The sequence below is a fragment of the Rattus norvegicus genome, chromosome 5, assembly GCF_036323735.1.
Source record: "Rattus norvegicus strain BN/NHsdMcwi chromosome 5, GRCr8, whole genome shotgun sequence".
NCBI classification, from domain to species: domain Eukaryota; kingdom Metazoa; phylum Chordata; class Mammalia; order Rodentia; family Muridae; genus Rattus; species Rattus norvegicus.
In genome coordinates this window covers 136,574,281-136,601,520 of record NC_086023.1, presented here as the reverse complement: position 1 = coordinate 136,601,520, position 27,240 = coordinate 136,574,281, and the positions used below count along the sequence as shown (strand labels likewise).

The 27,240-nt window shown below is 44.9% G+C and overlaps 1 protein-coding gene across 4 annotated transcripts; it reads left to right on the top strand.

Moving 5' to 3' along the window:
- The first annotated feature begins 286 nt into the window (after positions 1-286).
- Positions 287-22,927, top strand: Klf17 (KLF transcription factor 17). Of its 4 annotated transcripts, none has more exons than XM_039111185.2 (4): positions 287-1,067; positions 5,593-6,388; positions 7,564-7,741; positions 22,721-22,927. In XM_039111185.2, exons 1-4 carry the CDS (start codon positions 1,023-1,025, stop codon positions 22,851-22,853), a joined length of 1,152 nt encoding a protein of 383 aa, XP_038967113.1. In that variant the 5' UTR covers positions 287-1,022; the 3' UTR covers positions 22,854-22,927. The 4 variants fall into 4 exon arrangements, with proteins under 4 accessions (XP_038967113.1, XP_008762309.1, XP_233437.2 ...); XM_008764087.3 differs by lacking the exon at positions 22,721-22,927 and adding an exon at positions 8,117-8,583; XM_233437.7 differs by lacking the exon at positions 22,721-22,927 and having other exon boundaries at positions 7,564-8,583.
- The last annotated feature ends 4,313 nt before the right edge of the window (positions 22,928-27,240 follow it).

Below are 27,240 nucleotides of genomic sequence, written 5' to 3'. Positions count from 1 at the left end.
GAACACACACCCCTTTTTGTTTTGCTAGTGGTTTTGCTTGTTTTTTTGTTTGTTTTTGCAGGGACAGTCTTACTGTCCTCACTGCACAGACAGACTGTTCCCACACTCAGCATCTTCCTGTCTTTACACTGGGATTACAGGTGTGTGCCACTATGCCCAGATTCAAAAGTATATCACTAACTTAGTTTTAATTTTCATTTTGCGATGTGGTCTGGCCATTCAGGAACTCAATATGTAGATCAGGGTGGTCTTGAACTCAGAGATCTGTCTGTTTGGCTTATTCCTCTCCAGAAACTTTTTTTTAACATTTATTTTTACGATGAGTATTTTGCACGTATGCATGGTCATTGTGTTCATGCCTGGTACCCAAGGCAATCAGAAGAGGGTGTCCAATCTCCTAGAACTGGAGTTACAGAGAATCAGTGCCCACACACAAGGTATGTGGGATGCCTAAATTGTATGGTGTGGGCATCCGGGATTCACTTTGCGTGGAGAAAGGACAGAGGTGCTCATCCTTAGCGGGAACCATCGATCCTGCCCTATGAAAACCTACTGCGTTAGTCTGGAGGGATTATGGCGTCTCTTTTGTCTGCAGAGGCTTGTGTACCCGCCCTGCCTCTGTCATCCAGTCTTCTGTTTCTCCACTGAGATTAAAGAGGCTGTCTTGACTGAAGTCTCAGATCGCGGTTTCCCCAAAACCCGTTTGGGTCAAACAGTTGCTCAAAACTGTAGGTTAGAGGGTCTAGGTGGAGAAGGGCAGACACAGTGTCTTTAAAAAGTGGTAAAGTCCAGTGATTTCCCTGAGGCATAAGGCCTACAACGAGTTGTGGAACTGGATGGATGATGAGCTGGGAGGCATTGGGTGGGTGTGGCCTTGACTCCGCCCAGTCGCTCAGGGGCAAATAAAAGCTCCACGCAGCCATTGTGGGATTATGGCGTAGCGGTGTTGGGATCCATGCCTGTGACGGTGTGTGGCGCCAGGCTAATCTCCCGGTTTGTTCTGAACTTGGGACTCAGCCGACATGGAGCAGGACAATGAGCAGCAGGCTATGCACCAGTCTCCCATGGTGAGTCTGGGGCCCACCCTAGGGTGGTGCAGGTGTTGGTGGAGAATGGATTGAAGGTGGAGGGGAAGGGGGCCCAAGTCAAAGGGAGGCTTGTTAGTTAATCAAGTGTGTTTTTAAAGCAAGCGTTAGAGCCTGTGTTGGGTGGTGAAGGTGGACGGGTTCAGCTGAACTTTAGAGAGAGAAATTTATGTACCATGGGAAGGGTGGGGAGGAAAATCTTACTAATTGGAGCCCTTTGCCAAACTCCACTAATAGAGTAGATTACTTTTTTCCTTCCTTCCTTCCTTCCTTCCTTCCTTCCTTCCTTCCTTCCTTTTTTTTTTTTTGTTGCGGGGGAAGGAGTTTAAAGATGGCGTCTCTGTGAGCCCTGGCTATCCTGGAACTCTGGGTAGACCAGGGATTTTGAGAGCGATTGTCCTGTGGGAATGCTGGGGAGGACATTTATTTATTGGACTCCTTTGCCAGACTCCACTGGCGTTTTTTTGGGTGGGGGGCGTGGTTAGGGTAGTGGGGAGGTTGAAAGGTAGGTAGTTTTTCTGTGTAGCCCTGGCTGCCTTAGAATTTGTTCTGTAGACCAAGCTGGCCTCAGACTCAGATCTACCTGCCTCTGCTTCCAGAGTGCTGGGATTAAAAGGTGTGAGTCACCACGCCATTTTTTTTTTAAAGTCCCCCCCCACCCCCCACCTCCGGAGCTGGGGACCGCGCTTCCTAGGCAAGCACTCTACCTCTGAGCTAAATCCCCAACCCCGCCATTTTTAAAAATGTAACAATTTTATTTATTTTGAGACGGGGTCTCCAGGTCAACATAACCCTCCTATTCTGGGTTATGTTGACCGGAGTAGCCTCAAGCTCAGAGACTGGCTTGCCTCTGCCTTCCAAGTGCTGGGATTAAGGGTGTGTCATGCTTAATTTATTTTTTGGTGGGATTAAGGGTGTGTGTCACCACATCTGTCTTTAATAACAGAAATATTAAAGCCTCTAACTCTAACATTCCCTCCAGAAGTTTTCAGAGAATATGGAGGCTCACTTGAAGGTCATACTTAGAAAGCTATTGTGATAATCCAGTGAGGGGTTAAATAGTGAGCCTTAGCCTACAGAGGAGAATCTGAACATGGGGAGCCATTATGGAACCAGAACTGGTGGGAAATGTTTGGAAAATAGAGGGCTACCCCTGACAGGAAGAGGCCAAGCATCCCAGAAGGAATCCTCCACAAGCTTTTTTGAGAAAGTCTCTACATAGCCTGGCTATCCTAGAATTCATTATGTAGACCAGGCTAGCCTCTAACCCCCAGACCCATGTGGCTCTGCCTCCTGAGTGCTGAGACTAAGGAATGCACCCACATATCCAGTCTCCCCACAAGTCTGGCACAAGTCTACTCTGACTTGAGGGCTTGCCGAGGGTTGAGGGCTCGCTGTGCAATGGTTTATTTTACAGGTATATGATGCATACTTTTTTAAAGATTTATTCATTTATTATATATAAGTACACTGTAGCTGTCTTCAGATACACCAGAAAAAGGCATCGGATCTCTTCACAGATGGTTGTGAGCCACCATGTGGTTGCTGGGAATTGAACTCATGACCTCTGGAAGAGCAGTCAGTGCTCTTAACCACTGAGCCATCTCTCCAGCCCTTGTTCCTTATTTTTAGGAACCCACTGGATTTCATATATGCCTGTGGGTTTTGGGCTTATTTACTACATCACGAATAATTTACCAGTGCCATAACTGAGGCCCCTTCCCTCAGTAACCTTATAAACGGCCACTAAGTCCTTAACTAAGGGTGCAGTTTCATGTCCCTGTTCCCCTCTAACGTTTAAAAATGTGCCTGCATAGCCAGAAAGTTATTATTATTATTTTTTAGAATCTCTATAGTCCCTACGGGTCTGGAATTAAAAAAAATTTTTTTTCTATTTATATGAGCACACTGTTGCTCTCCTCAAACACACCAGAAGAGGGCACCAGATATCATTATAGATGGTTGTGAGCCACCATGTGGTTGCTGGGATTTGAACTCAGGACCCCTAGAAGAGCAGTCAGTGCTCTTAACTGCTGAGCCGTCTCTCCAGCCCTGGTCTGGAATTTACTATGAAAACCAGGCTGACCCTTAATTCACAAAGATCTGCCTGCCATGTGTCACTGTATCCAGCTTGCCAAAATACTATTAATTCTGTTAAAATTAATAACAACTTTTTTTTTCCCCGGAACTGAGGGCCGAACCCAGGGCCTAGCAAGCGCTCTACCGCTGAGCTAAATCCCCAACCCCAACAACTTCTTTTGTATATATTCTGTAACTATTTTCTTCATGGTAAACTGCTTAAGTTCAAAAAGTACAATTGGCATTGAATCAAACTTTCATATTTCTAATCTAGAACTCAGTATTACATGTTGTTTAAATTACAATAATATCCTTTTGTTTTTGTTTTTTGTTTTTTCCAGACCAGGTTTCTCTGTATAGCCCTGGCTGTCCTGGAATTCACTCCTTTGTAGACCAGGCTGGCCTCACAGAGACCTGCTTGCCTGTCTTCTGAATACTGAGATTAAAGGTGTGGACAGCCACACCCAGCAAATAATATACTTCTAATTGTACTTTCTCATTTCCACCTCCAGAGGCAGGAGGCAGAGGCAGGTGGATCTCTGAGTTCAAGACCAGCCTGTGGAGAGTTTCAGAACAGCCAGGGCTACACACAGGAACCTTGTTTTGGAAAAGAAAAAAATGTTTGCAGGACAGTCAAACAGCAGTGACTTGGCCACTTTGTTAACCTGGGGGTGAATTCCTGTCTTTATAGCTGCCTTTGCCGTGGGATTTGAGATGGGATTTTTTGCTTTGTCCTATGAGATAGGATTTCACCCTGCAGCTCTGTGTCTAATATGGAGCCCAGGTTAAGAGCAAACTGACTGCAGGCATGTATTGATCAAACATGGGAGTTTTTTTTTTCCTGTTGGTCTCTTTTAAGTTTGAGCTCCCAGTTTCTTTATGGCATGCCTAACTTGTCCTGGAACTCACTTTGTAGACCAGGCTGCTCGGTCTATCAAACACAGATCCGATTACAGATGTGGACCTCTCAGAGCCTGGTAGCCCCAGATACACCTTATTAGAATTCTTTTAGGTTGGGAGTGTGCTAACAGTGGAATTCTCTTAGAATTTTTAGTGTAACATGAGTGACTAATGGCCACATTGGTGTTCTCTGAAGTCCCCAGCAGTCCCTCACCTAACAACTTGCACTTTAAATGTATCGGGTCATTAGTATTTAGAATGGTCAAAAACAAAACTTCACCTGCATAAACATCTCATTCCATGCACCATTAATAAAACAGTGCTTAACAGTTAGACGTAGCCTGTTTTACTCAAATGCAAACGCGGTCTGGTGGGATGGCTCAGTAGGTAAAGGTGCTTGCTGCCAAACCTAGTGACCTGAGTTCAGTCCCTGGGACCCACCTGCAGGAAGGGAGGTTTTCATCATGTATGTATGTATGTATGTATGTATGTATGTATGTATGTATGTATGTATCTGTGACTCTGGCATCCCGGAATGCAGAGATCTGCCTGCCTATGCTTCTGGAATGCTGGGATTAAGGGCATGTCCCAACACACCCAGCCAAGAGGTTTTATTTGTATGTGTATCATGTATGGGACTCTACGTGAGTGTGAGCATGCATGAGGAGGTCAAAGGACAATATTGCATGTTATTCCTTGTCTTCCCGCTGTTTGAGACAGGGGCTAGTTTTGGTTGTTTACCAGTGTATGTGGCACTGGGATAAGAGATACACTTTTTAAAAAAAAGATTTATTTACTTTATGTATGTGAGAACGCTGTTGCTCTCTTCAGATACACCAGAAGAGGGCGTCAGATCCCATTACAGATGGTTGTGAGCCACCATGTGGTTGCTGGGAATTGAACTCAGGATCTCTGGAAGAGCAGTCAGTGCTCTTAAGCCCTGAGCCATCTCTCCAGCCCCAAGATGCATTTGTTAATGGAGTCCAGCATTACATGAATTGGAATTCTGTTTGTGTGGTAAATGCTTTGGGCACTGAAGTACCTTCCCTAGCTCTGGTCTTTTCAATCTACCCATTCTGGTATCCAGGAAGAAAGCGGTAAACTGACAGTTTGACGCCCCTCTTATCATTAACAACATGGAAAGCTCCATTCTCAGACAGAATGAGCTGCTCCAGGCAAGATGCCACCTGCAAAGATCCAAATACCACAATGGCCACATAAGCATAACCAATGAGGTCCCTTGGTTAGCAAACACATATTCCATCTTGGCTGCCCTGGACCCAGGAGTGGTAACTCGTGCCAGTAAACCTTAGCAGCAGGATGTTGCCAGTAAGTAGGCAACACCCTGGGCTACACAGTGAATCTCAGCCAGCCTGAAGTGGAGAGTGCAGAGCAGACTCTTCTCAGCCTGTCAAGCTCCTGTGACCAGCCATGGTCAGTTAACCCTTGGCCTGTCCTAGGGTAAGGAACGTGTGGAACTTAGAAGTGGAGCAAAAGGAAGTTTGTTTTCATGTGACTTTTCTTGCAGGATAACGAGATGTTGATGCCAGTGTCGCATATGCCTGGGTCTTCTGGAAACAGCGGATTTCATCAGCCACCAGCCCCTCAATATTTACCAGAGTTGATGAGGCCTTATATGGCCTCAGCTGAGGAATTCAGATGCAGTGAGGGAGGATGGGAGCCACAGTTCATTAGGTCACTACCTGAGAGTGGTGCGAGGTGCCCCTCCCAGCTGATTCCTACACCTTCCCAGAATTATTGTCAGAGATCGATTGGGAGGGGATCCCATGTGATGCCAGTCGGAAATCCAGGTACTCTGGGAGTGGCCATTTCCTTCAGTGAGAATCTGATGTCTCAGGGTGGCCTGTCAAGCCCAGCTTCCTGTGGAGTCTCAGTGATGACCCACAGCAATGCCCCAACAATGCCTTATTCTGTATCCCCAACAGTACCTGCCACCACGGGCTCTTTAAAACCTGGAATATTTTTGGTCCCAGGCATGCCTTCCGCTGAGACCCATGCTGTGACCCCCTATATGAATCAGATGTTGCACTCGGTAAATCCTGAAATGGTCTCAGCTAGGTTCCAGCAGTTGCTACCTATAGACTCCCAAGATTCACTTGCGACCCAGTCAAATGTCCAGGAAGGACCTTTCATGTGTGAGCAGCCCACACCTGCTCCACAGGAGAGAGAGACCGCCAGTACTTCAAGAGGGGCAACCAGGAGACGGTCCCTAGTTTTAAGGCCTTACGTCTGCTCATATGATGACTGTGGAAAAGCTTACACCAAGCGCTCTCACCTCGTGAGTCACCTACGCAAACACACAGGTGAATGATGTGTTGGGTGTTGGGCGGGGAAAGGGGTATAGGAACCTTGGTTCCTCCTAAACCGTTCTTAGATTTATTTTATGTGAATGAGTGTTTTACTTTTATGAATGTCTCTGTACCATGTGCATGCCTGGTGCCCACAGAGATGAGAAGGCTTGGATCTCCTGGATGGAACGAGAATTATAGATGGTTGTGAGCAACCATATGTAGGTGCTGGGAGTCGAACACGGGTCCTGCAAGAGCAACAAGTACTTTAGCAGTACCCGATTAACTCTACTCAATTGACCTCCTTGCTACCACCCCAATGTTCTGGGTTCCTGAATGAAAGACATGTACATACATAGGCTTTATGTTTTTATATTTCTTAAGCAGCTCAGTGGCTGGGCCACTTCCTAAACTTTTTTTTTTAAAGATTTATTCATTTATTTTATGCATGTGAGTACACTGCAGCTGTCTTCAGACACACCAGAAGAGGGCATCAGATCCCTTTACAGATGGTTGTGAGGCACCATGTGGTTGCTGGGATTTGAACTCAGGACCTCTGGAAGAGCAGTCAGTGAGCTGAGCCATCTCTCCAGCCCTACTTCCTAAAGTTCTATGTGGCCAATTACCTCATATTCCCTAGTTATCACTTGCTAGAACTTATATTCCATTGTGGCTGCCCCGGACCCCCCAGACGTGCATTCCCCCAGCTCCTACATGACAGCTATGTGCTCTGTCCTGTACGTCTCAGGCATGGTGTCCCCTCTTTGCCTTCTCCAGGCACCACCTCCTCCTTTGGTCCCTTGCCTAGGAATCCTCAAAGTCTGCCTCTGTATCTCTGCCCAATCATTGGCATCAGCAACTTTACCAATCAAAACCAAGTGGGGGCAGGGCTTCCTCAGTGTCTTGCAGCCGATGTGCAGATTCTCATGCAATTTTGGGGTCCCAGATCAACATAATACAAACAGCATTAGACCAAACTCACAACACTTAATTCCTGAGCCAATTGCCAAGCTCAACACAATTGAGCTTGTTTTACACAAGACTACCCTTTCTCTTCCAAGCTTGGAGGCAAGCCCTCCTGGCTCACTAGCCTGCCATCTCATCTGGTGGTCTTTACCTCCCACTGGTCTTCCTTTCCCATCTTGTGGCTTTTTGTACCTAATTTAACTCTTCCCCATTCTCTTCCCTAGGTGAGAAGCCCTACATATGTGACTGGAAAGGTTGTAAATGGAGGTTCTTCCGCTCTGATGAGCTTGGACGACATAAACGGATCCATACCAGATATCGACCACATAAATGCGATGAGTGTAACCGAGAGTTCATGAGATCTGACCATCTCAGGCAGCACAAGAGAACTCACCTGCCCAAGTAAGACTTCCTGCAACCTCAAGCCAACTGTGGACAGACAGATGGGACAGATGGTCCTCTTGCTCCCGGTCCAGGAGCTTTAGCTCTCTTTCCTGTAGTCTCTAACCCAAGATTCTGTTGCCCAAGACCAGATCATCTCTGGGGTAGGTGAAAGTTCAGATGGAGACAGGAAGATTAAGTGGTGGGGAGGCCCACATGAAGCTCTGGACACCATCTTGGATTCCTCAAAATCTGGTACCCCCACCCCCCAGATGAGAAGGCAGGGCCAGAGATAGGACTTGACTGCAAAGCTCTTACCTTCTGTCAACCCCAAGCATGAAACTCTCTCGTGCCTGTTCCATGAAGACCCATGTTCTCTCCCTGGGTCTTCCACAGTTTCCAGGGCAGGACCATGAGAAGGGTCTTTGAATACTAGACTTTTTACATCTTCGTGCTGGAAGATACTGGACATAAAGTGTGTACAGCATCAGATTCTCTGGCCTTCACTGTCTACATGCCCAGAGTTTGTCTCTTCCCTCCACTCTTGCCTTGAATGCCCGTTTCAAGACATGGCATCTGGCATTTCATGGGGCCACCAAAACCAAGCCTTGTGAGGAGACTAATACGGATGGGAGATAGGAGAGAGGCAGGCAGCTAATCTCCTCACCCCCATGAAAGCACCGTATTTCGATGACAGCACAACCTGTGGGGAGACCTGCCAAATAGAAGACAGGCCTGCATCTTCAAGGTTGCCCATTTTGGAACTGTTGCCTTGGGCTACTTCCCATCCTTTCTTCTCCACTTGATGTTCTCCTTCCTATTCCTTGGCTTTGAATGTCCCAAATAAAAGCGTGTAGGCTGTTGAGATGGCCTGGGGAATGGGAGGGCTGAGGACAAACCCACAGTAACTCCAGGTGGAAGATTGTCGTCATACGCACTTTCGAGAGTCCGTGATCTAGTGTGTGGATCCCTGGGATTGAACTCAGGCTGTCAGCCTTGGCAGCGAGCACCTTTCCCTCATGAATCATCTTGTTGGCCTTTGTTTTGCCTTTGAGATGAGTTACATAGGCTAAGCTGACTGGCCGCCTTCTCGTATTTGCCTGGAAAGTTCTGGAGTTAAAGGTAAACTCCTAACTGGTTGCCTCTCCTGCCTGGCTTTCTGGTTTTGAGGGACAGTAATTATCCTGGTAACTCATCCTGGTCATCTAGAACTTCTGTATTAAATTGGTCATTTTACTGAGCATTAAGCTAATAGAAAAGAAAAGAAAAGGAGCTCATGCCAAGCCAGTGGCAGAGTCAGATCCCCAGTATCATGACTGTTTTTACAAAGTGGGTCTCTTCCTTAAGACCTGGCACTTTTTACAGATATTCTTAGACTTAGGTCCAGTCCTGTGCCAATTGACTATAGAAAGGTGATATCATCTTAGGCTTAAGGGACCATGTTCAGCCTAGCTAGGTGCAGTGTCCCCTGGCAAGTTCTCAAGAGTCAGCCCACAAACCTCCACGACACAGGACTTGAGGGACAGCTAAAGGATGTGCCAGGAACAAAAGACATCACAGATGTGTCATAGTCAGACCTAAAGGACTTAGCCATGCCTTGTTCTCTGGACACGTCCTTGTGTTGTTGGTTGAGCCCTGCACTGGGCACTGTGGGTTTAGAGGCAAAGTCACCATGACTGTTAAGGAGCAGAAAAGACCATGGGCAAAACTTTATGAATATGTTCAGTGCAGTCAGGCACCAGATGCTCTGGGTAAGCCCCCATAGCCTTGGCTGTGCTGGCTCTGTTCTGCATGGCCACTGACAGGGTCACTAGCCAAAGCAAGTGTGGGCAGCCATCCTGACATTATGTTAAAAATTAAGGGCTTCCCCTGTGTCGAGCTCCAGGCAACTGAGATTAGGGATACCAGAAGTCTCTTGTTCCTAGGTGAATGCCAGCTTTTTCTATGAGGCAGGTCATCTGGGGAGATGATGGGCCAGAACTGGTCTTTATCTTCCCCATGACCATGTGTGAGACCAACAGGATTGTTAGGATACAAGATGGGTGCTCTTTCCCTGATAACATTTGCCAAGGGTGAATTGGAGAGCAATGGTGACCAGAACTGACCCCTGCCTGTAGATGTCAGAGCTACTGAAAGAGCTGTTAGAAAATGCTGTGAGCTTGCTTGGTATGGCAAGTTGAACATATGATACAACACATTTGCCCCTTGAGCCTCCAGAGATGAAACTGCTCTTGGATTGTTTTAACTGGTACTGTTATTGTCTTCATCATATATGAATCCATTGCTAAACAATGCAGCGGCCAGTTTTGTATAACTTTACTGTTCCTACTCTGTCTGAGCTCCAATAAATTTTAATACAAAGATTTTTGTCTTAAAGTTTGGAATTTCTTTGTTCACATTGTTCTATCAATTACTTCCTGAGTGAGAATGGTGCCCACAAGTCACATGTTTGAATGCTTGGTCCCCAGTTGGTGGGACTGTTTGGGAAGGATTGAGAGGTGTAAGTTGTAGGGAGCCGCAGTTTGCTCAAGATACCCTAAGACCAAACTCTCTGCACAAAGATTTATTTGTCCCAGAGGGCAGAGATGAAGGACAAAGACAAAGAGGGGGAAGGGAGAAAAGAGGCAAGGGAAGGAAGGGTGTTGTTGTAAAATATAAAAAAATTTAAAAAGTATGATAGTCTTATCCCCACTAGGTCCAGCAACTCAGTGCCCCAAGATATCTGCTGGAGATCTTAATTCTCAGTCAGCAAAGCCTCTCACCCGCTTTGCTCCATCCCATATCACACTGCCGAAGGCCTCTCTCTGAGCCTGGCAGGAATCTCTCTACCTATCTAGTTCCCAAGGCAGGTTTCCATGCCAGAAACACACATCCCAACTCCGTGGTGGCCCAGACCAGCTGCCCCACACTCCATTACACTTAAATCTACACATAAAAGAACACACAACACAATAACATTTGACCCAATTGATAAGATATAATTGCCCACCTAAACATACAAAGCCTAGTACCATCCATCCCTTAAGAACATTAATAACAACCTATAAATACACATAGCGGAATCTTAATGTCACCTGCCATATTGTCCTGCCAGGACTTCTCTTCCTCTCCCTCCTGTTTCTTCCTCCTTTCCATTCCAGTCTCCTCCTCTTCCTTCAAACTTCTCTCCGGCCCATCCTTCCTTCTCATCCACAGGCCTCCTCCTATCTTCTACCTGTATTTTACAAATTCAATGGGGATAAGGTTCTGGTGAAGTCACCTAAGTACAACTAGGCAGCTGTCCTTGGGGCAGTGGAATTAACACCACAATACAGAGAACTCCAGGGCACACCACACAGAAGGGGACAGGGAGGATTAGACAAAGGACTGCCTTTGAATAGAAGATGCCCACAGACAATGAGTTTATAAAGGTAAAGGGGGAAACTCCTAGAACAAGGTGTTTAATTCTGATAGGGCATGTTAACTAGGTGAGTCAAAGGGGCTTTTGGTTGCTAGAATTCAACGCTTTGATACCTGGATCTTGGTAGTCAGCCTCAGGAGGAAGGAGTGGCCAAATGAGGGAATAGACCTTGGGTACCTTAGGGATTCTATCTAAAGGGTTTTAGCAAGGCAGAGGGAAGGAGGGAGGAGGGCAAGGCCTTCCACAGCCATGTTTGCCAGGCTTGAGCTGCCTCAAGTTCCTTCATAACTTTGTTGAAGGTGTGTCACTCATAGACTTTGAGGTGTCAAAATGTCTACAACCTTCCCAACGTGATTTCTCTGCCTCCTGTGGACATGGACCCTCGGGACCCATGACCACCCCCCGCCCCCAGTTAAACGCTTTCTTGTATATGTTGCCTTGGTCACAGAGCTTTATTACAGCAATAGAAAAGTAAGGCGACATCGTGTTCAGAGCAGGGTATAGTGGCACATACCCATGATCCCATCCTTTGAGCAAGTGAGAGGAGGAGGACTAGGGACCTGAGGTCATTCATCCGTGGTTACATAGTTAGAAATCCACCTGGGCTATGCGTCACCTGTCTTGAGGAGGAAGAAGAGGTACAGGCTTAAACGCTCTTGAGACTGAAGTAAGAGGAACACTTGAGTTCAAAGTCTGGCCTTCTAGGAGGGTGATGGTCTATGTAGTCCAGCCTGGTCTAGAACTTGATATGCAGGGTTTGAAGTTGAGGTCACGTTCCTGCTTCAGCCTCCTGAGTGCTGAGATCACAGGCACGGAATTCACTTTATTGAACTTTGAGGTGTGCTGAGTTTGTTGTTTGTTTTTATTTCAATACTGGTAAAGCAAGTCCTCTCTTGTTGAGCCATGTCCCCAGTTGCCTAGGCTAGCCATTCATTGACTCAACACCTTGCATTTTTTAATTGTTGCTGCCTCAATCTTCCAAGGATGAGGTCTGCACCACCAGGCCCAGATTACTCTAACCTTTCTTGGTTTTTGTTTGCTTGTTTGTTTTTTATCAGGAAATCGCTATGTAGTACCGGCGGGTGGGACTCAGCCACATAGTCCTGGCTGGCTGCCAACCCTCAGATCTCTCTCTCTCTCTCTGCCTCAGCCTTCAGAGACCTAAGGTCTTATCTTAAGCACACTGCCTCATGCTTTGTGTATCATATGCTTGTCTTCTGGCAAAGGGAAACAAAACTATTCCCAGCCCTGTATGAGTAGGAATTCATTATCCTACCTACTTAAAAAAATGTTTTTAAGGGCTGGAGAGATGGCTCAGCGGTTAAGAGCACTGACTGCTCTTCCAGAGGTCCTGAGTTCAATTCCCAGCAACCACATGGTGGCTCACAACCATCTGTAATGGGATCCGATGCCTTCTTCTGCTGTGTCTGAAGATAGCTACAGTATACTCATATACTTTAAATAAATAAATCTTTTTTTTTTTTTTTTGGTTCTTTTTTTTCGGAGCTGGGGACCGAACCCAGGGCCTTGCGCTTCCTAGGTAAGCGCTCTACCACTGAGCTAAATCCCCAGCCCCTTAAATAAATAAATCTTAAAAAAAAAGATTTGTGAGAGATTAGAGGTAGACACTGAGGGATTCAGCAGGGAACTTGGAAGTTACTGTGGGTATAGGAAATTCTCAGATTGTGAGGCAGGAGTTCTAGAAAGCAGAGCAGGGTTATTTGAGAGGACAAAGAAAGGCTGTCCAGGGCCCTAACCCTGCACATCTAGCACTCTCAATTGTAATTCTTCTTGTGCATTCCTCAAAAGACTCCTGTGTGTGCCCTGAGTGTTGAAGGGCATCTGGGTTCTTTCCAGGTTCTGGCTATTATGAATAAGGCTGCTATGAACATAGTGGAGCATGTGTCTTTGTTATATGTTGGGGCATCTTTTGGGTATATGCCCAGGAGTGGTATAGCTGGGTCCTCAGGTAGTTCAATGTCCACTTTTCTAAGGAACCTCCAGACTGATTTCCAGAGTGGTTGTACCAGTCTGCAATCCCACCAACAATGGAGGAGTGTTCCTCTTTCTCCGCATCCTCGCCAGCATCCGCTGTCACCTGAGTTTTTGATCTTAGCCATTCTCACTGGTGTGAGGTGAAATCTCAGGGTTGTTTTGATTTGCATTTCCCTTATGACTAAAGATGTTGAACATTTCTTTAGGTGTTTCTCAGCCATTCGGCATTCCTCAGCTGTGAATTCTTTGTTTAGCTCTGAACCCCATTTTTTAATAGGGTTATTTGTCTCCCTGTGGTCTAACTTCTTGAGTTCTTTGTATATTTTGGATATAAGCCCTCTATCTGTTGTAGGATTGGTAAAGATCTTTTCCCAATCTGTTGGTTGCCGTTTTGTCCTAACAACAGTGTCCTTTGCCTTATAGAAGCTTTGCAGTTTTATGAGATCCCATTTGTCGATTCTTGATCTTAGAGCATAAGCCATTGGTGTTTTGTTCAGGGAATTTTCTCCAGTGCCCATGTGTTTGAGTTTCTTCCCCACTTTTTCTTCTATTAGTTTGAGTGTATCTGGAGGTCCTTGATCCACTTGGACTTAAGCTTTGTACAGGGTGATGAGCATGGATAGATCTGCATTCTTCTACATGCTGACCTCCAGTTGAACCAGCACCATTTGCTGAAAATGCTATCTTTTTTCAATCGGATGGTTTTGGAGCCTTTGTCAAAAATCAAGTGACCATATGTGTGTGGGTTCATTTCTGGGTCTTCAATTCTATTCCACTGGTTTGTCTGTCTGTCTCTGTACCAATACCATGCAGTTTTTATCACTATTGCTCTGTAATACTGCTTGAGTTCAGGGATAGTGATTCCCCCAGAAGTCCTTTTATTGTTGAGGATAGTTTTAGCTATCCTGGGTTTTTTGTTATTCCAGATAAATTTGCAAATTGTTCTGTCTAACTCTTTGAAGAAATGGATTGGTATTTTAATGGGGATTGCATTGAATCTGTAGATCGCTTTTGGTAAAATGGCCATTTTTACTATATTAATCCTGCCAATCCATAAGCATGGGAGATCTTTCCATCTTCTGAGGTCTTCTTCAATTTCTTTCTTCAGAGTCTTGAAGTTCTTATCATATAGATCTTTTACTTGCTTGGTTAAAGTCACACCGAGGTATTTTATATTATTTGGGACTATTATGAAGGGTGTCGTTTCCCTAATTTCTTTCTCCGCTTGTTTCTCTTTTGTGTAGAGGAAGGCTACTGATTTATTTGAGTTAATTTTATACCCAGCCACTTTGCTGAAGTTGTTTATCAGGTTTAGTAGTTCTCTGGTGGAACTTTTGGGATCACTTAAATATACTATCATATCATCTGCAAATAGTGATATTTTGACTTCTTCTTTTCCCATCTGTATCCCTTTGATCTCCTTTTGTTGTCTGATTGCTCTGGCTAGGACTTTGAGAACTATATTGAATAAGTAGGGAGAGAGTGGGCAGCCTTGTCTAGTCCCTGATGTTAGTGGGATTGCTTCAAGTTTCTCTCCATTTAGTTTAATGTTAGCAACTGGTTTGCTGTATATGGCTTTTACTATGTTTAGTTATGGGCCTTGAATTCCTATTCTTTCCAGGACTTTTATCATGAAGGGGGGTTGAATTTTGTCAAATGCTTTCTCAGCATCTAATGAAATGATCATGTGGTTTTTTTTATTTCAGTTTGTTTATATAATGGACTATGTTGATGGTTTTCCGTATATTAAACCATTCCTGCATGCCCGGGATGAAGCCTACTTCATGGTGGATGATTGTTTTGATGTACTCTTGGATTCTGTTTGCCAGAATTTTATTGAATATTTTTGCATCAATATTCATAAGGGAAATTGGTCTGAAGTTCTCTTTCTTTGTTGGGTCTTTGTGAGGTTTATGTATAAGAGTAATTGTGGCTTCATAGAAGGAATTCGGTAGTGCTCCATCTGTTTCAATTTTGTGGAATAGTTTGGATAGTATTGGTATGAGGTCTTCTATGAAGGTCTGATAGAATTCTGCACTGAACCCATCTGGACCTGGACTCTTTTTGGTTGGGAGACTTTTGATGACTGCTTCTATTTCCTTAGGAGTTATGGGGTTGTTTAACTGGTTTATCTGTTCCTGATTTAACTTCGGTACCTGATATCTGTCTAGGAAATTGTCCATTTCCTGCAGATTTTCAAGTTTTCTTGAATATAGGCTTTTGTAGTAGGATCTGATGATTTTTTGAATTTCCTCTAATTCTGTACTTATGCCTCCCTTTTCATTTCTGATTTTGTTAATTTGTACACACTCTCTGTGTCCTCTCCTTAGTCTGGCTAAGGGTTTATCTATCTTGTTGATTTTCTCAATGAACCAACTTTTGGTTCTGTTGATTCTTTCTATGGTCCTTTTTGTTTCTATTTGGTTGATTTCAGCTCTGAGTTTGATTATTTCCTGCCTTCTTCTACTCCTGGGTGTATTTGCATCTTTTTGTTCTAGAGCTTTTAGGTGTGCTGTTAAGCTGCTGACATATGCTCTCTCCTGTTTCTTTCTGCAGGCACTCAGCGCTATGAGTTTTCCTCTTAGCACAGCTTTCATTGTGTCCCATAAGTTTGGATATGTTGTACCTTCATTTTCATTAAATTCTAAGAAGTCTTTAATTTCTTTCTTTATTTCTTTCTTGACCAGGTTATCATTGAGTAGAGCATTGTTCAACTTCCATGTATATGTGGGCATTCTTCCCTTCTTGTTATTGAAGACCAGCTTTAGCCTGTGGTGGTCTGATAGGACGCATGGGATTATTTCTATCTTTCTGTATCTGTTGAGGCCTGTTTTATGACCAATTATATGGTCAATTTGGAGAAAGTACCATGAGGTGGTGAGAAGGATGTATATCCTTTTGCTTTAGGATAGAATGTTCTCTAAATATCTGTTAAGTCCATTTGGTTCATGACTTCTCTTAGTCTGTATATGTCTCTGTTTAATTTCTGTTTCCATGATCTGTCCATTGATGAGAGTGGGGTGTTGAAATCTCCTACTATTATTGTGTGAGGTGCAATGTGTGCTTTGAGCTTTAGTGAGGTTTCTTTTATGTATGTAGGTGCCTTTGTATTTGGAGCATAGATATTTGGATTGAGAGTTCATCTTGGTGGAGTTTTCCTTTGATGAATATGAAGTGTCCTTCCCTATCTTTTTTGATGACTTTTAGTTGAAAATTGATTTTATTCAATATTAGAATGGCTACTGCAGCTTGTTTCTTCAGACCATTTGCTTGGAAAGTTGTTTTCCAGCCTTTCACTCTGAGGTGGTGTTTGTCTTTGTCTCTGAGGTGTGTTTCCTGTAGGCAGCAGAATGCAGGGTCCTCATTGCCTATCCAGTTTGTTAATCTATGTCTTTTTATTGGGGAGTTGAGACCATTGATGTTGAGAGATATTAAGGAATAATGATTATTGCTTCCTGTTATATTCATATTTGGATGTGAGATAATGTTTGTGTGCGTTTCTTCTCTTTGTTTTGTTGCCAAGACGATTAGTTTCCTGCTTTTTCTAGGGTGTAGCTTGCCTCCTTATGTTGGGCTTTACCATTTATTATCTCTTGTAGTGCTGGATTTGTAGAAAGATATTGTGTAAATTTGGTCTTGTCATGGAATATTTTGTTTTCTCCATCTATGTTAATTGAGAGTTTTGCAGGAGAAAGTAACCTGGGATGGCATTTGTGTTCTCTTAGGGTCTGTATGACATCTGTCCAGGATCTTCTGGCTTTCATAGTCTCTGGCGAGAAGTCTGGTGTGATTCTGATAGGTCTGCCTTTATATGTTACTTGACCTTTTCCTTTACTGCTTTTAATATTCTTTCTTATTTTGTGCATTTGGTGTTTTGACTATTATGTGACAGGAGGAGTTTCTTTTCTGGTCCAATCTATTTGGAGTTCTGTAGGTTTCTTGTATTTTTATGGGCATCTCTTTCTTTAGGTTAGGGAAGTTTTCCTCTATGATTTTGTTGAAGATATTTACTGGTCCTTTGAGCTGGGAGTCTTCACTCTCTTCTATACCTATTATCCTTAGGTTTGATCTTTTCATTGAGTCCTGGATTTCCTGTATGTTTTGGACCAGTAGCTTTTTCCATTTTCCATTATCTTTGACCATTGTGTTGATGATTTCTATGGAATGTTCTGCTCCTGAGATTCTCTCTTCTATCTCTTGTATTCTGTTGGCAATGCTTGTATCTACGGCTCCTTGTCTCTTCCTTTGGTTTTCTATATCCAGGGTTGTTTCCCTGTGTTCTTTCTTTATTGCTTCTATTTCCATTTTTTTTAATTCCTTCACCTGTTTGATTGTGTTTTCCTGGAATTCTTTCAGGGATTTTTGTGATTCCTCTCTATAGGCTTCTACTTGTTTATTTATGTTTTCCTGCGTTTCTCTAAGGGAGTTCTTCATGTCTTTCTTGAAGTCCTCTAGCATCATGATCAAATATGATTTTAAATCTAGATCTTGCTTTTCTGGTGTGTTTGGATATTCAGTGTTGTTTGCTTTGGTGGGAGAATTGGGCTCCTATGATGCCATGTAGTCTTGGTTTCTGTTGCTTGGGTTCCTGCGCTTGCCTCTCGCCATCAGGTTGTCTCTGGTGTTACCTTGTTCTGCTATTTCTGACAGTGGCTTGACCGTCCTATAGGCCTGTGTGTCAGGAGTGCTGCAGACTTGTTTTTCTGTTTTCTTTCAGCCAGTTATGGGAACAGAGTGTTCTGCTTTCGGGCATGTAGTCTTTCCTGTCTACTGGTGTCAGCTGTTCCTGCGGGCCTGTGTCCTGAGTCCACCAGGCAGGTCGCTTGGAGCAGAAAAGTTGGTCTTACCTCTGGTCCCATGGCTCAAGTTGCTCGCTCGGGGGTGGGGGGGCTGCTTTTGAGCTCTCTGTGAGGGCAGCAACCAGGAGGGCCTGCGTTGCCTTTTCTGGGAGCTCCTGTGCACCGGGGACCCAGATGGCTTTTAGGTGTTTTCCTCTGGAGTCAGAAATGTGGGCAGAGTGTAGTCTCTCTGGCTTCCCAGGCGTGTCTGCCCCTCTGAAGGTTTAGCTCTCCCTCCCATGGGGTTTGGGCGCAGAGAACTGTTGTTGACTGCGTCCCTTCAGGTCTGGGCGGTGTCTGGACTGTGGGGGACCTGCCGCTCCAGTGCCCCTATCTTCCGGTTCCCAGAGGCTGTATAGAGTTTCCTCTTGGGCCAGGGATGTGGGCAGGGGTGGGCAGTATTGGTGGTCTCTCCCGCTCTGCAATCTCAGGAGTGCCCACCTGTCCAGGCGGTGAGCTCTCTCTCCCAAGGGATTTGGGAGCAGTGAGTTGTGGGCCGGGATCAGCGAGGTTGGAGCTCCAGCTAAAAACTGGAAGTGTCCGGTCCCAGAGGAATTTTGCCTCTGTGTGTCCTGAGACCACCAGGCAGGTCGCTTGGAGCAAAAAAGTTGATCTTACCTTTGTTCCTGCGGCTCAAGTTTGCTTGTGGGGGGCTGCTTTTGAGCTCTCCGTGAGGGCGGCAAACAGGAGGGCCTGCGTTGCCTTTTCTGGGAGCCCCCGTGCACCAGGGACCCAGATGGTGTTAGGTGTTTTCCTCTGGAGTCAGAAATGTGGGCAGAGTGTAGTCTCTCTGGCTTCCCAGGCATTTCTGCCCCTCTGAAGGTTTAGCTCTCTCTCCCACAGGATTTGGGTGCAGAGAACTGTTGACTGCATCCCTTCAGGTCTGGGCGGTGTCTGGACTGTGGGGGACCTGCCGCTCCAGTGCCCCTATCTTCCAGTTCCCAGAGGCCGTATAAAGTTTCCTCTTGGGCCAGAGATGTGGGCAGGGGTGGGCAGTATTGGTGGTCTCTCCCACTCTGCAGTCTTGGGAGTGCCCACCTGTCCGGGTGGTGAGCTCTCTCTCCCAAGGGGTTTGGGAGCAGTGAGCTGCGGGCTGAGATCAGCGAGGTTGGGCTTTAGCTAAAATGCTGGTCTCTTCTTAATCACCACTAATTTCTTAGCTCCAGCTAACTGAAGAAATAAAGTTTCATAGATGTGAAAAACAAAGTTATAAAAACAAGGTTTTGAGAAATACATCTGGTGGTCAGGATGCCTATGACAAACTTGTGACCTTTCTGAGAGATACATCTGACGTCATGATGCCCAGTGATATGATAAAGTTTTGGTGGTCAAGATTCTAAGCTAATTAAGCAATAACAACTGTTCTCGGAAAGACCCTACCCCTCTCTGTGGTAGATCCCAAGAACAACCACAAGATGTCATCCTGACCCTGCCTGACCACCCAGTTCATCCCCCCCACCCCCTCTAAGGGACATGCCAACTTAGCCCTTTCTCAGTGATTCTCCAAGGCCATGTGTAGGGCTGGACGAGGAAAGTGACCAACTGAGCCAAGAACAGCCCCTTGAGCAGGCTAGCCAATACCTGACCAGATCCTTTGTCCTGTGTACTACCAATGAGAATAGGTCAGCTAACCCTGTTGCTGAAGTCTGCCCTTTGTAACGAATAAAAGTTGTGTGTTTTTGGGTTCGGGGTTGCCTCTCCCTGCGAGGATGAGCAGCCCCACATACGTAGAATAAATCCTTATACCCTCATGCTATTGTCACTTTGTTAATCTGTGCTCCATGGGTGGCACTCCTGAGGTAATGCCACTATGGGGTCTTACAACATAACCAGCATCAATTGTCCCAGTGGTCGCTATTTTTCATTCTAAAGCCGGAGCCACATGGCAGAAGATACCATGTTCTGCTGCTTGCTGGGACTAGAACACCCCCTCTCCCATTATTCTACTCCCAGCTTTCTGTTTTCCAACTCCCTTTCTGCCTAAGCTTGGCTTTCCTGGAACGTGTTCTGTAGATTGACCTTGAACTCTGCATTGCTCTGTCTCCTGTAATGCTGGGATTAAAGGTGTGCACCACCATGCCTGGATCTAAATTTAGCTGGGTAGAATCTTTCCAAAAAAATCCCTTAGTCTGTTATCTCCTAGAACACAGGATTCAATTCCATTTCACTTCCTGGTGCCCCTTTAATACGTAAACAATATATTTTATATTTGTCCTTTCTAAGCTTGCTACACTTGCTCAAAACACTCTTCAGAAGACTTAACCAGAGAAAAAGTCTCTCCTGTGATTTTTTGAGACTTCCTTTGTCAATGCAATTAATATAAATCTCTTTGCCTTATTCTCAGGTAGACTGTTCAGTCAAGGGCAAAAAGCAGACACATTCTTCACCCAAAACTGCAAATACAGTCTCTAGGCCATGTACTGAAGTTCTTCTCCACTGAAACCTCTTGAGCTAGCTCTGCACAATTCAAATCTCTCTCAGTAACAAAGTCTTCCATATTTCTACTAAGATAGCCCATTAAGTCCCATTTAAAGCATTCCATTGCTCTCTAAATCCAGAGTTCCAAAATACACATTCTTCCAAACAAAAGCCTGGTCAGGCCTATCACAGCAATACCCCAGTCCCTGGTACCAACTTCTGTCTTAGAGTTTTACTGCTGTGAACAGACACCATGACCAAGTCAAGTCTTATAAAGGACAACATATAATTGGGGCTGGCCTGCAGGTTCAGGGGTTCAGTGGTTCAGTCAATTATCATCAAGGTGGGAGCAGGGCAGCATCCAGGCAGACATGGTGCAGGCAGAGCTGAGAGCTCTTCATCTTCATTTGAAGGTTGCTAGAAGAAGACTGACTTGTAGGCATCTGGGATGAGGGTCTTAAACCCATGCCCACAATAACACACCTATTCCAATGGGGCCACACCTTCAAAGAGTGCCTGCTACTCTCTGGGCCAAGCTCACATACAACCTAACCTTCCAATTTCAGTTATTTTTATTGTCTTTGAGTTTTTTGCCTGCATGTTATGTGTCTGCATACCTGTGAGCACTTGGACCTAGGGAGGCCAGAATAGGATTTGAATCTCCTAGACCTGGAGTTACACACAGTGAACCATCATGTGATTGCTGGGAATTGAACTCAGATGCTCTGGAGGAGCAGCCAGTGCCCTTAACCACTGAGCCATCTCTCCAGCCCTGATTTCTCCTTTCCCTGCCCTTTCTTTTTCTTTGCCTCATTAGAAACAGGGATGAGTAGATACTACTACTCCATGCCATCCTGCAAGTCCATAGCTTCTCCCTTAGAGAGAGAGAGAGAGAGAGAGAGAGAGAGAGAGAGAGAGAGAGAGAGTGTGTGTGTGTGTGTGTGTGTGTGAGAGAGAGAGAGAGAGAGAGAGAGAGAGAGAGAGGACAGAGGTTCCTAGTCTTGTGTCACCTAGAGCCATTTTGCTTTACCCTAAACCTGACTCCTCTCTCTTTTTATTCCCCCTACAACCCCTCCCCCCCAATTCTGGGGGCCGTCTGGTTTTGGCTTCTGTTAAACTGCTTGCTTCCTTCACACTTTACTTCCCCCTACAACTGCCAACCAGGATGTAGTTTTTCTGTGTTCTTTGCCTTTAAAAGCTCCGTTGTAACACGCACTTGAGACTGCTCTGTGAGAAGTATTCTCCAGCCAGTTGCTAGCTTAGTGCAGACTCTCAATTTGGACTTTGGTTCTGCTGAGTGGTCCCTCTGTCCCTTCCCTCCACACTCCATCCCCCAATTGTGAGCCGGGTGGGCAAACCTCCCCCTACAGTATCTACGTAGCACACTATCCACACCAGAGTCTACTGCTGTTCTCACTAGCAGGTCTCGGAGAGTGTTTTATATCAAACTAGAGCCACCAGAATCTTCTCTGACTCCAATTTATGGATGCACAGTGCTTAAGTAAGCCTTCTGAAGGATCCTAGCTCATTTTCTTCAAATCAATGCCACACGATTGGAGCTTGTTCTGGTAGATGAGTTTATCTCGGTCGAGCTAAGTGCTTGTCTTGGGCTGGATGATGTGGCTGAGATGGTAGAGATTGGCCCAGCACACAGGAAACCTGGGTTCCATCCTCAGCACCACATACTGTGGTGTGGTGTGGCTGTGCTGTCTATGCTTGCAATCCCATTGCTTGTGGGATGGAGGCAGGGGTGCCTCGCACTTGCAATTCTCCATCAGCCTCCCGAGTGCTGTAATCAGTGACAGATGCTCCTTAACACACCAGGCCTCACCTACCTTCCTTGCTCATGGCTTCTGAATTTGAGTCAGAGTTAGAAAACATTTTCTAGGGGTTGGGGATTTAGCTCAGTGGCAGAGCGCTTGCCTAGCAAGTGTAAGGCCCTGGGTTCGGTCCCCAGCTCCGAAAAAAAGAAAAAAGAAAAAAAAAAAAAAGAAAACATTTTCTAAATTGTTTTTAGAAAAGATTTAATTATTTATGAATTTTATGTCTGGGTACTTTGTCTGCATGTGCATCTGCACACCAGAAGACACCATCAGACAGCTGTAGGCTGCCATGTGGTGCTAGGAATTGAACTTAGGGCCTTCGGAAGAGCAGAGAGTGCTCTTGAACCACTGAGCCACCTCTCCAGCCCCTCTTAGTCCTTATTTAGAGGAATTCACTTCCTCCTCCTAGTGCTTAAACAACCGTGGATATTATACTTACTATTTTTAACTTTGGTTTTTCAAATTATAAATATTTTTGGAGAAAAATACAGTTTTACAAGAAAAACTGATTTTTTTTTTCTTTCAGAACTGTTGGCTTGCATACCAGCACTAGGAAGCCTGGAGAAACATACACTTTAAATCCCATCCCATGGGAGGCCGAGGCAGGAGCTCAGAACATTCAAGACCAGATTGGGCTACAGAGTCTGACTTTGTTATAAACAAACAAGCAAACACACACACACACACACACACTATCTGAAATCTACTGTCTTAAATGAAAAGTTTGCCAAACTAGTACTAGGCCAATTCTGTTTGGAGAAACCAGGGAATCGGAAGTTACCTAGGGGAAGTGCATGGAATCCCATAGTATCTCTTATCTAGTCCTGTGAAGCTCCCACTGACCATCTCAGTTTGACAGTGGGAACTAGCTGGCAGACAAGGGCTCCAGGCCCTTGAGTTGAACGACACAGATTGGCCATCTCCTTGAAGACTGAATTGTAGAATACAGTGAACTGCCAGTGCCCTAGATGTCCTAGTGGGACAATGCTGTGTTTACAACTCTCTTTACCTTTGCTGTGTTATTTCTGCTTAGCCTTCTCTACTCTGCAGACAGAATCTTTAACTAATGTGCAGACAGATTCACAGCATGGCCTCTGATTCTTTCTTGGTTAGAATTCTGCTCTGTCACAGACCAGGTCCCATGGTGTAATGCTTGATGCCGATTCCCCGGGCTTCCCAGATGGATCCCACCGGTGGCCTTGTTGGCGGGCAGACTGGCCTGAGGCTCACCCACTGAGGCCGCAGTTATACGTTCTTTTGCAGTTTGCAGACCGTACCTTTGGCTAGTTGATCAACCGGTTTTCTCTAAAAAGACCGTTTCTTAAAATTTATTTTCGCTCCAGTAATTTATCTTTTTTTAATACTTATTTTTATATGTATGAATGTTTTGCCTGCATGTATGTGTGCCTCCTTCGTGTAGGTCAAAAGATCAGAAGAGGGCGCTAGATCCTCTGGAACTGGAGTTTCAGACAGTTGTGAGCTGCCGTGTGTGTGTGTGTGTGTGTGTGTGTGTGTGTGTGTGTGTGTGTGTGTAACTGAACCAAGTCCTTTGCAAGAGTGACCAGTGGTCTTAACAGCTAATCTATCTCTTTAGCCCCCTACCCCTTTGTTTTTTCCAGTCAGGGTTTCACTGTGCAGGCAGATCACATGCCTCTGCCTCCAGAGTTGCTGGGTTTAAAGGTTTCATTTTTAAATTATTATTGCTATATAAGTTCCACTGCCTACTCTCTTACTCCAAGCTTCTGCTTGTCCACCAGCCATCTTTTTTTTTTTTTGGTTCTTTTTTCCGGAGCTGGGGACCGAACCCAGGGCTTTGCGCTTCCTAGGCAAGCGCTCTACCACTGAGCTAAATCCCCAACCCCGTCCACCAGCCATCTTACTCATTGATTTTGAAGTTACAGTGTAGCCTAGCAACCACATTTCTATTGCCCTCTCCACCAGACAGGGCGCCCATCCAGCCTCACCACAGCAGCCTCTACAGATCCTCTGCTGACGCCCAGAGTTTGTCTCCCTTGACTCTTTGCACTCTGCCCTTCTGTGGAAATCTGGAGACAGTGACCTGAGATTCCCGTGCCTACCCCTCCACACACAGCGGCCATCTCTCTGCAGCCTGGAGATCTGTTTCCACCCCCACTTTCCCAGTGGCTACAAACCAGCGAACTTCTGCAACAGTGTATTCTCCGTTACCCGCTAGGCCTGCACATTGCACACTGCCGGGTCTATTAATGAGTCCATTAAGTTTTAAATAAAAGGTAATTGGGGGCTTTAATGCTTTAATGTGAAATACTTTGTGGATTGTTATGAGTTTTAGGGAACTTTGAGGGAAATGATTGGGGTTTTAGGATGGGTTCGGAATATGTTACCATTTAAGTTAATGAGATATAGTCTTCCATCCAAAAATTCATGATCCAGCATATTAGCTGTGGATAATGAGGGATAATTATCTTTCCTTTTCATAGTTGTTGCAATGATTGTAAAACCCAAGCACAGCATTACCCTGGTCTCTTCCCCTACCCTACAGAGTCTTGTTGTAAGTTCTTTTTTGTTTTAAGTGTTTTGGATCTTGAATGCCCTTTAATGGCCCATGTGTTGAACACTTAGTCTCCAAGCTGTGGTGACAGTGGAGGGGATGGAACCACTGGGGCCCAGTAGAAGAAAGTTGGATCTTTGAGGGCATGCCCCAGTGCCTCTTCTCCTTTCCATTTTGGGTTTCCTCAGCTGAATGTTGCCATGGCATGCTGAGAGTCTCGTGCTTAAACACAATGGGGCCAACGCACCATGGCTGATGCCACCAAACTGTGAATCAACATACTACATATGTCACTGTTTTTGCTTTGTTGTTGTTTTGTTGTTATTGTTTGTTTGTTTGTTTGACAGGATCTCGTGTAGAACAGGCTGGCCTCAAACTCATGGCCTTGAACTTTTAACTCCTGGTCCTGCTGTGCCTACCTCCCAAGTATGGATTATAAGCGTGCATCACCAAATCCAGCACCACTTCATCCTTTTAAGTTACACAGGAGTTTTGCTACAGTGAACGGAGTGAACACTGTGGTCTTATCAACACCAGGGATGAATGTCAGACAGAGAACAGCAAGTGGAACAAGAAAGTTCCAGAGGGGATTGGGGATTTAGCTCAGTGGTAGAGCGCTTGCCTAGCAAGCTCAAGGCCCTGGGTTCGGTCCCCAGCTCTGAAAAAAAAGAAAAGAAAAAAAAAAAGTTCCAGAAACCCATGTATAACTTTATGTAATACTTGTGAGGCTCAAATTGGAAATTATTTTCATTTTCAAAATTACTTTTGTCAGGCTGGATATTGAACCCAGGGGCCTTGCACATGCTAATCAAGTGCTCTCCCACTGAACCACATCCCCAGTCCCAAGTTATTTTTAAGTACATTTGTGATAAACCTAAGAAAGGAAAATTAAGGCAATTTATGTGTGTGAAGTCCTGAGTAGTCATTAATTCTGGATGACAGATGAATGGAGTAGTGTATAGATAGATACAAAGGTACTGGTAAAGTCAGGCATGGTGGTACACACCTTCGATCCTAGCATTAGGGAGACAGAGGCAGGCAAATGGCCTTTAATTTGAGGCTAGCCTGGCCTATATAGGGAGTTCCAAGATAGCCAGGGCTGTTAGAGAGACCCTGTCTTTTAAAACAAAACAGAGAAACAAACAAAAATCTCCAAACATAACTTGAAACAGAATGTCATATTCAATCTAGGAAGCTTTTTTTTAAAAAAAATTATGACGATTTCTTTTTTACTTATTCACTTTACATCCTGCTTGCCCCCTCTGGTCACCCCTTCCCACAATCCTTCTCCCCTTCTCCTTTACTTTTGAAAAGTAGGGTAAGTTCTATGAGCAACCTTACAAGAGAAAGGGCCCTCTGGTAAATTCTTTTCCATTTACTGGCTCATGTAATCATAGGAACCAGAAAATTTGCATTTTATTCACAGTACTTCCTGCTCTGGGGTTTGGTGGACTTTTTGCCCCTCAACAAATTCATGAAGAAACCAGGCACTGTCTATTTAAAATTGACATGAACTGATCTGCTAAATTAATCTGCTAAATTCTAATGCAGTGAGCCCCTGATCTTTGCTCTTCTTAAAAAATGTTTCCATTTACTGTGCATGGGGGTTTGGCCTGTGTGTATGTGTATGTATGTCTGTGCATCTTGTGTGTGCAAAGCCCAAGAGAGTGTCAGATCTTCTGGGACAGGAATCTGATGCACTTCTGAGCTGCCATGTGCATGCTGGGGATCGAACCTGGGTCCCCTGGAAGAGCAGCCAGTGCTCTCAACCACTGGACCATCTCTCTGGCCCCCAATCTTTGCTCTTAGGATATTGTTTTGATCTCTCGGTGTATTGGTAAGATCCTACAGAGTGGCCAAGTTCTTCTGAGTTGAAGAGTAAGAGTTCAGTCTAGATAACATCATCAAGGTTTTTCTTATCTTTAGCCCTGCAGAATCAAAGCATAGGCACATATATTCTTTTTAATAAGAACTAAGCAGAATGGGTTCTTTAAAAAAGAATAATTATATAAGGCAGTTGTGAGCCTTAGAAAGTGGGTGCTGGGCACTGAACTTGGGTATTCTGCAAAAACAATATACAATCTTTTTTTTTTTTTCTTTTCTTTTTTTCAGAGCTGGGGACCGAACCCAGGGCCTTGCACTTGCTAGGCAAGCGCTCTACCACTGAGCTAAATCCCCAACCCCAACAATATACAATCTTAACCACTGAACCATTTCGTTACACACACATGTACATGCATGCACACATACAGGCACAGGGTCACACATGTACACACACACACACACACACACACACACACACACACACACACACGGTCATCAGGCTTGGTGGCAAGCACTTTTAGCTGCTTAGCCATCTCATCAACACTGCATGTATTATTTAATGTAAAGTGCCATTCAACTGTAAGTGTAAAAAGTTTAATTCGGCACCAGCAAGATGATTCAGTATGTAATGGTGCTTGTGTAACTGCTGATGCCTGCTAGACATCATGGCATGCTTCCAGCAGGACAGAACG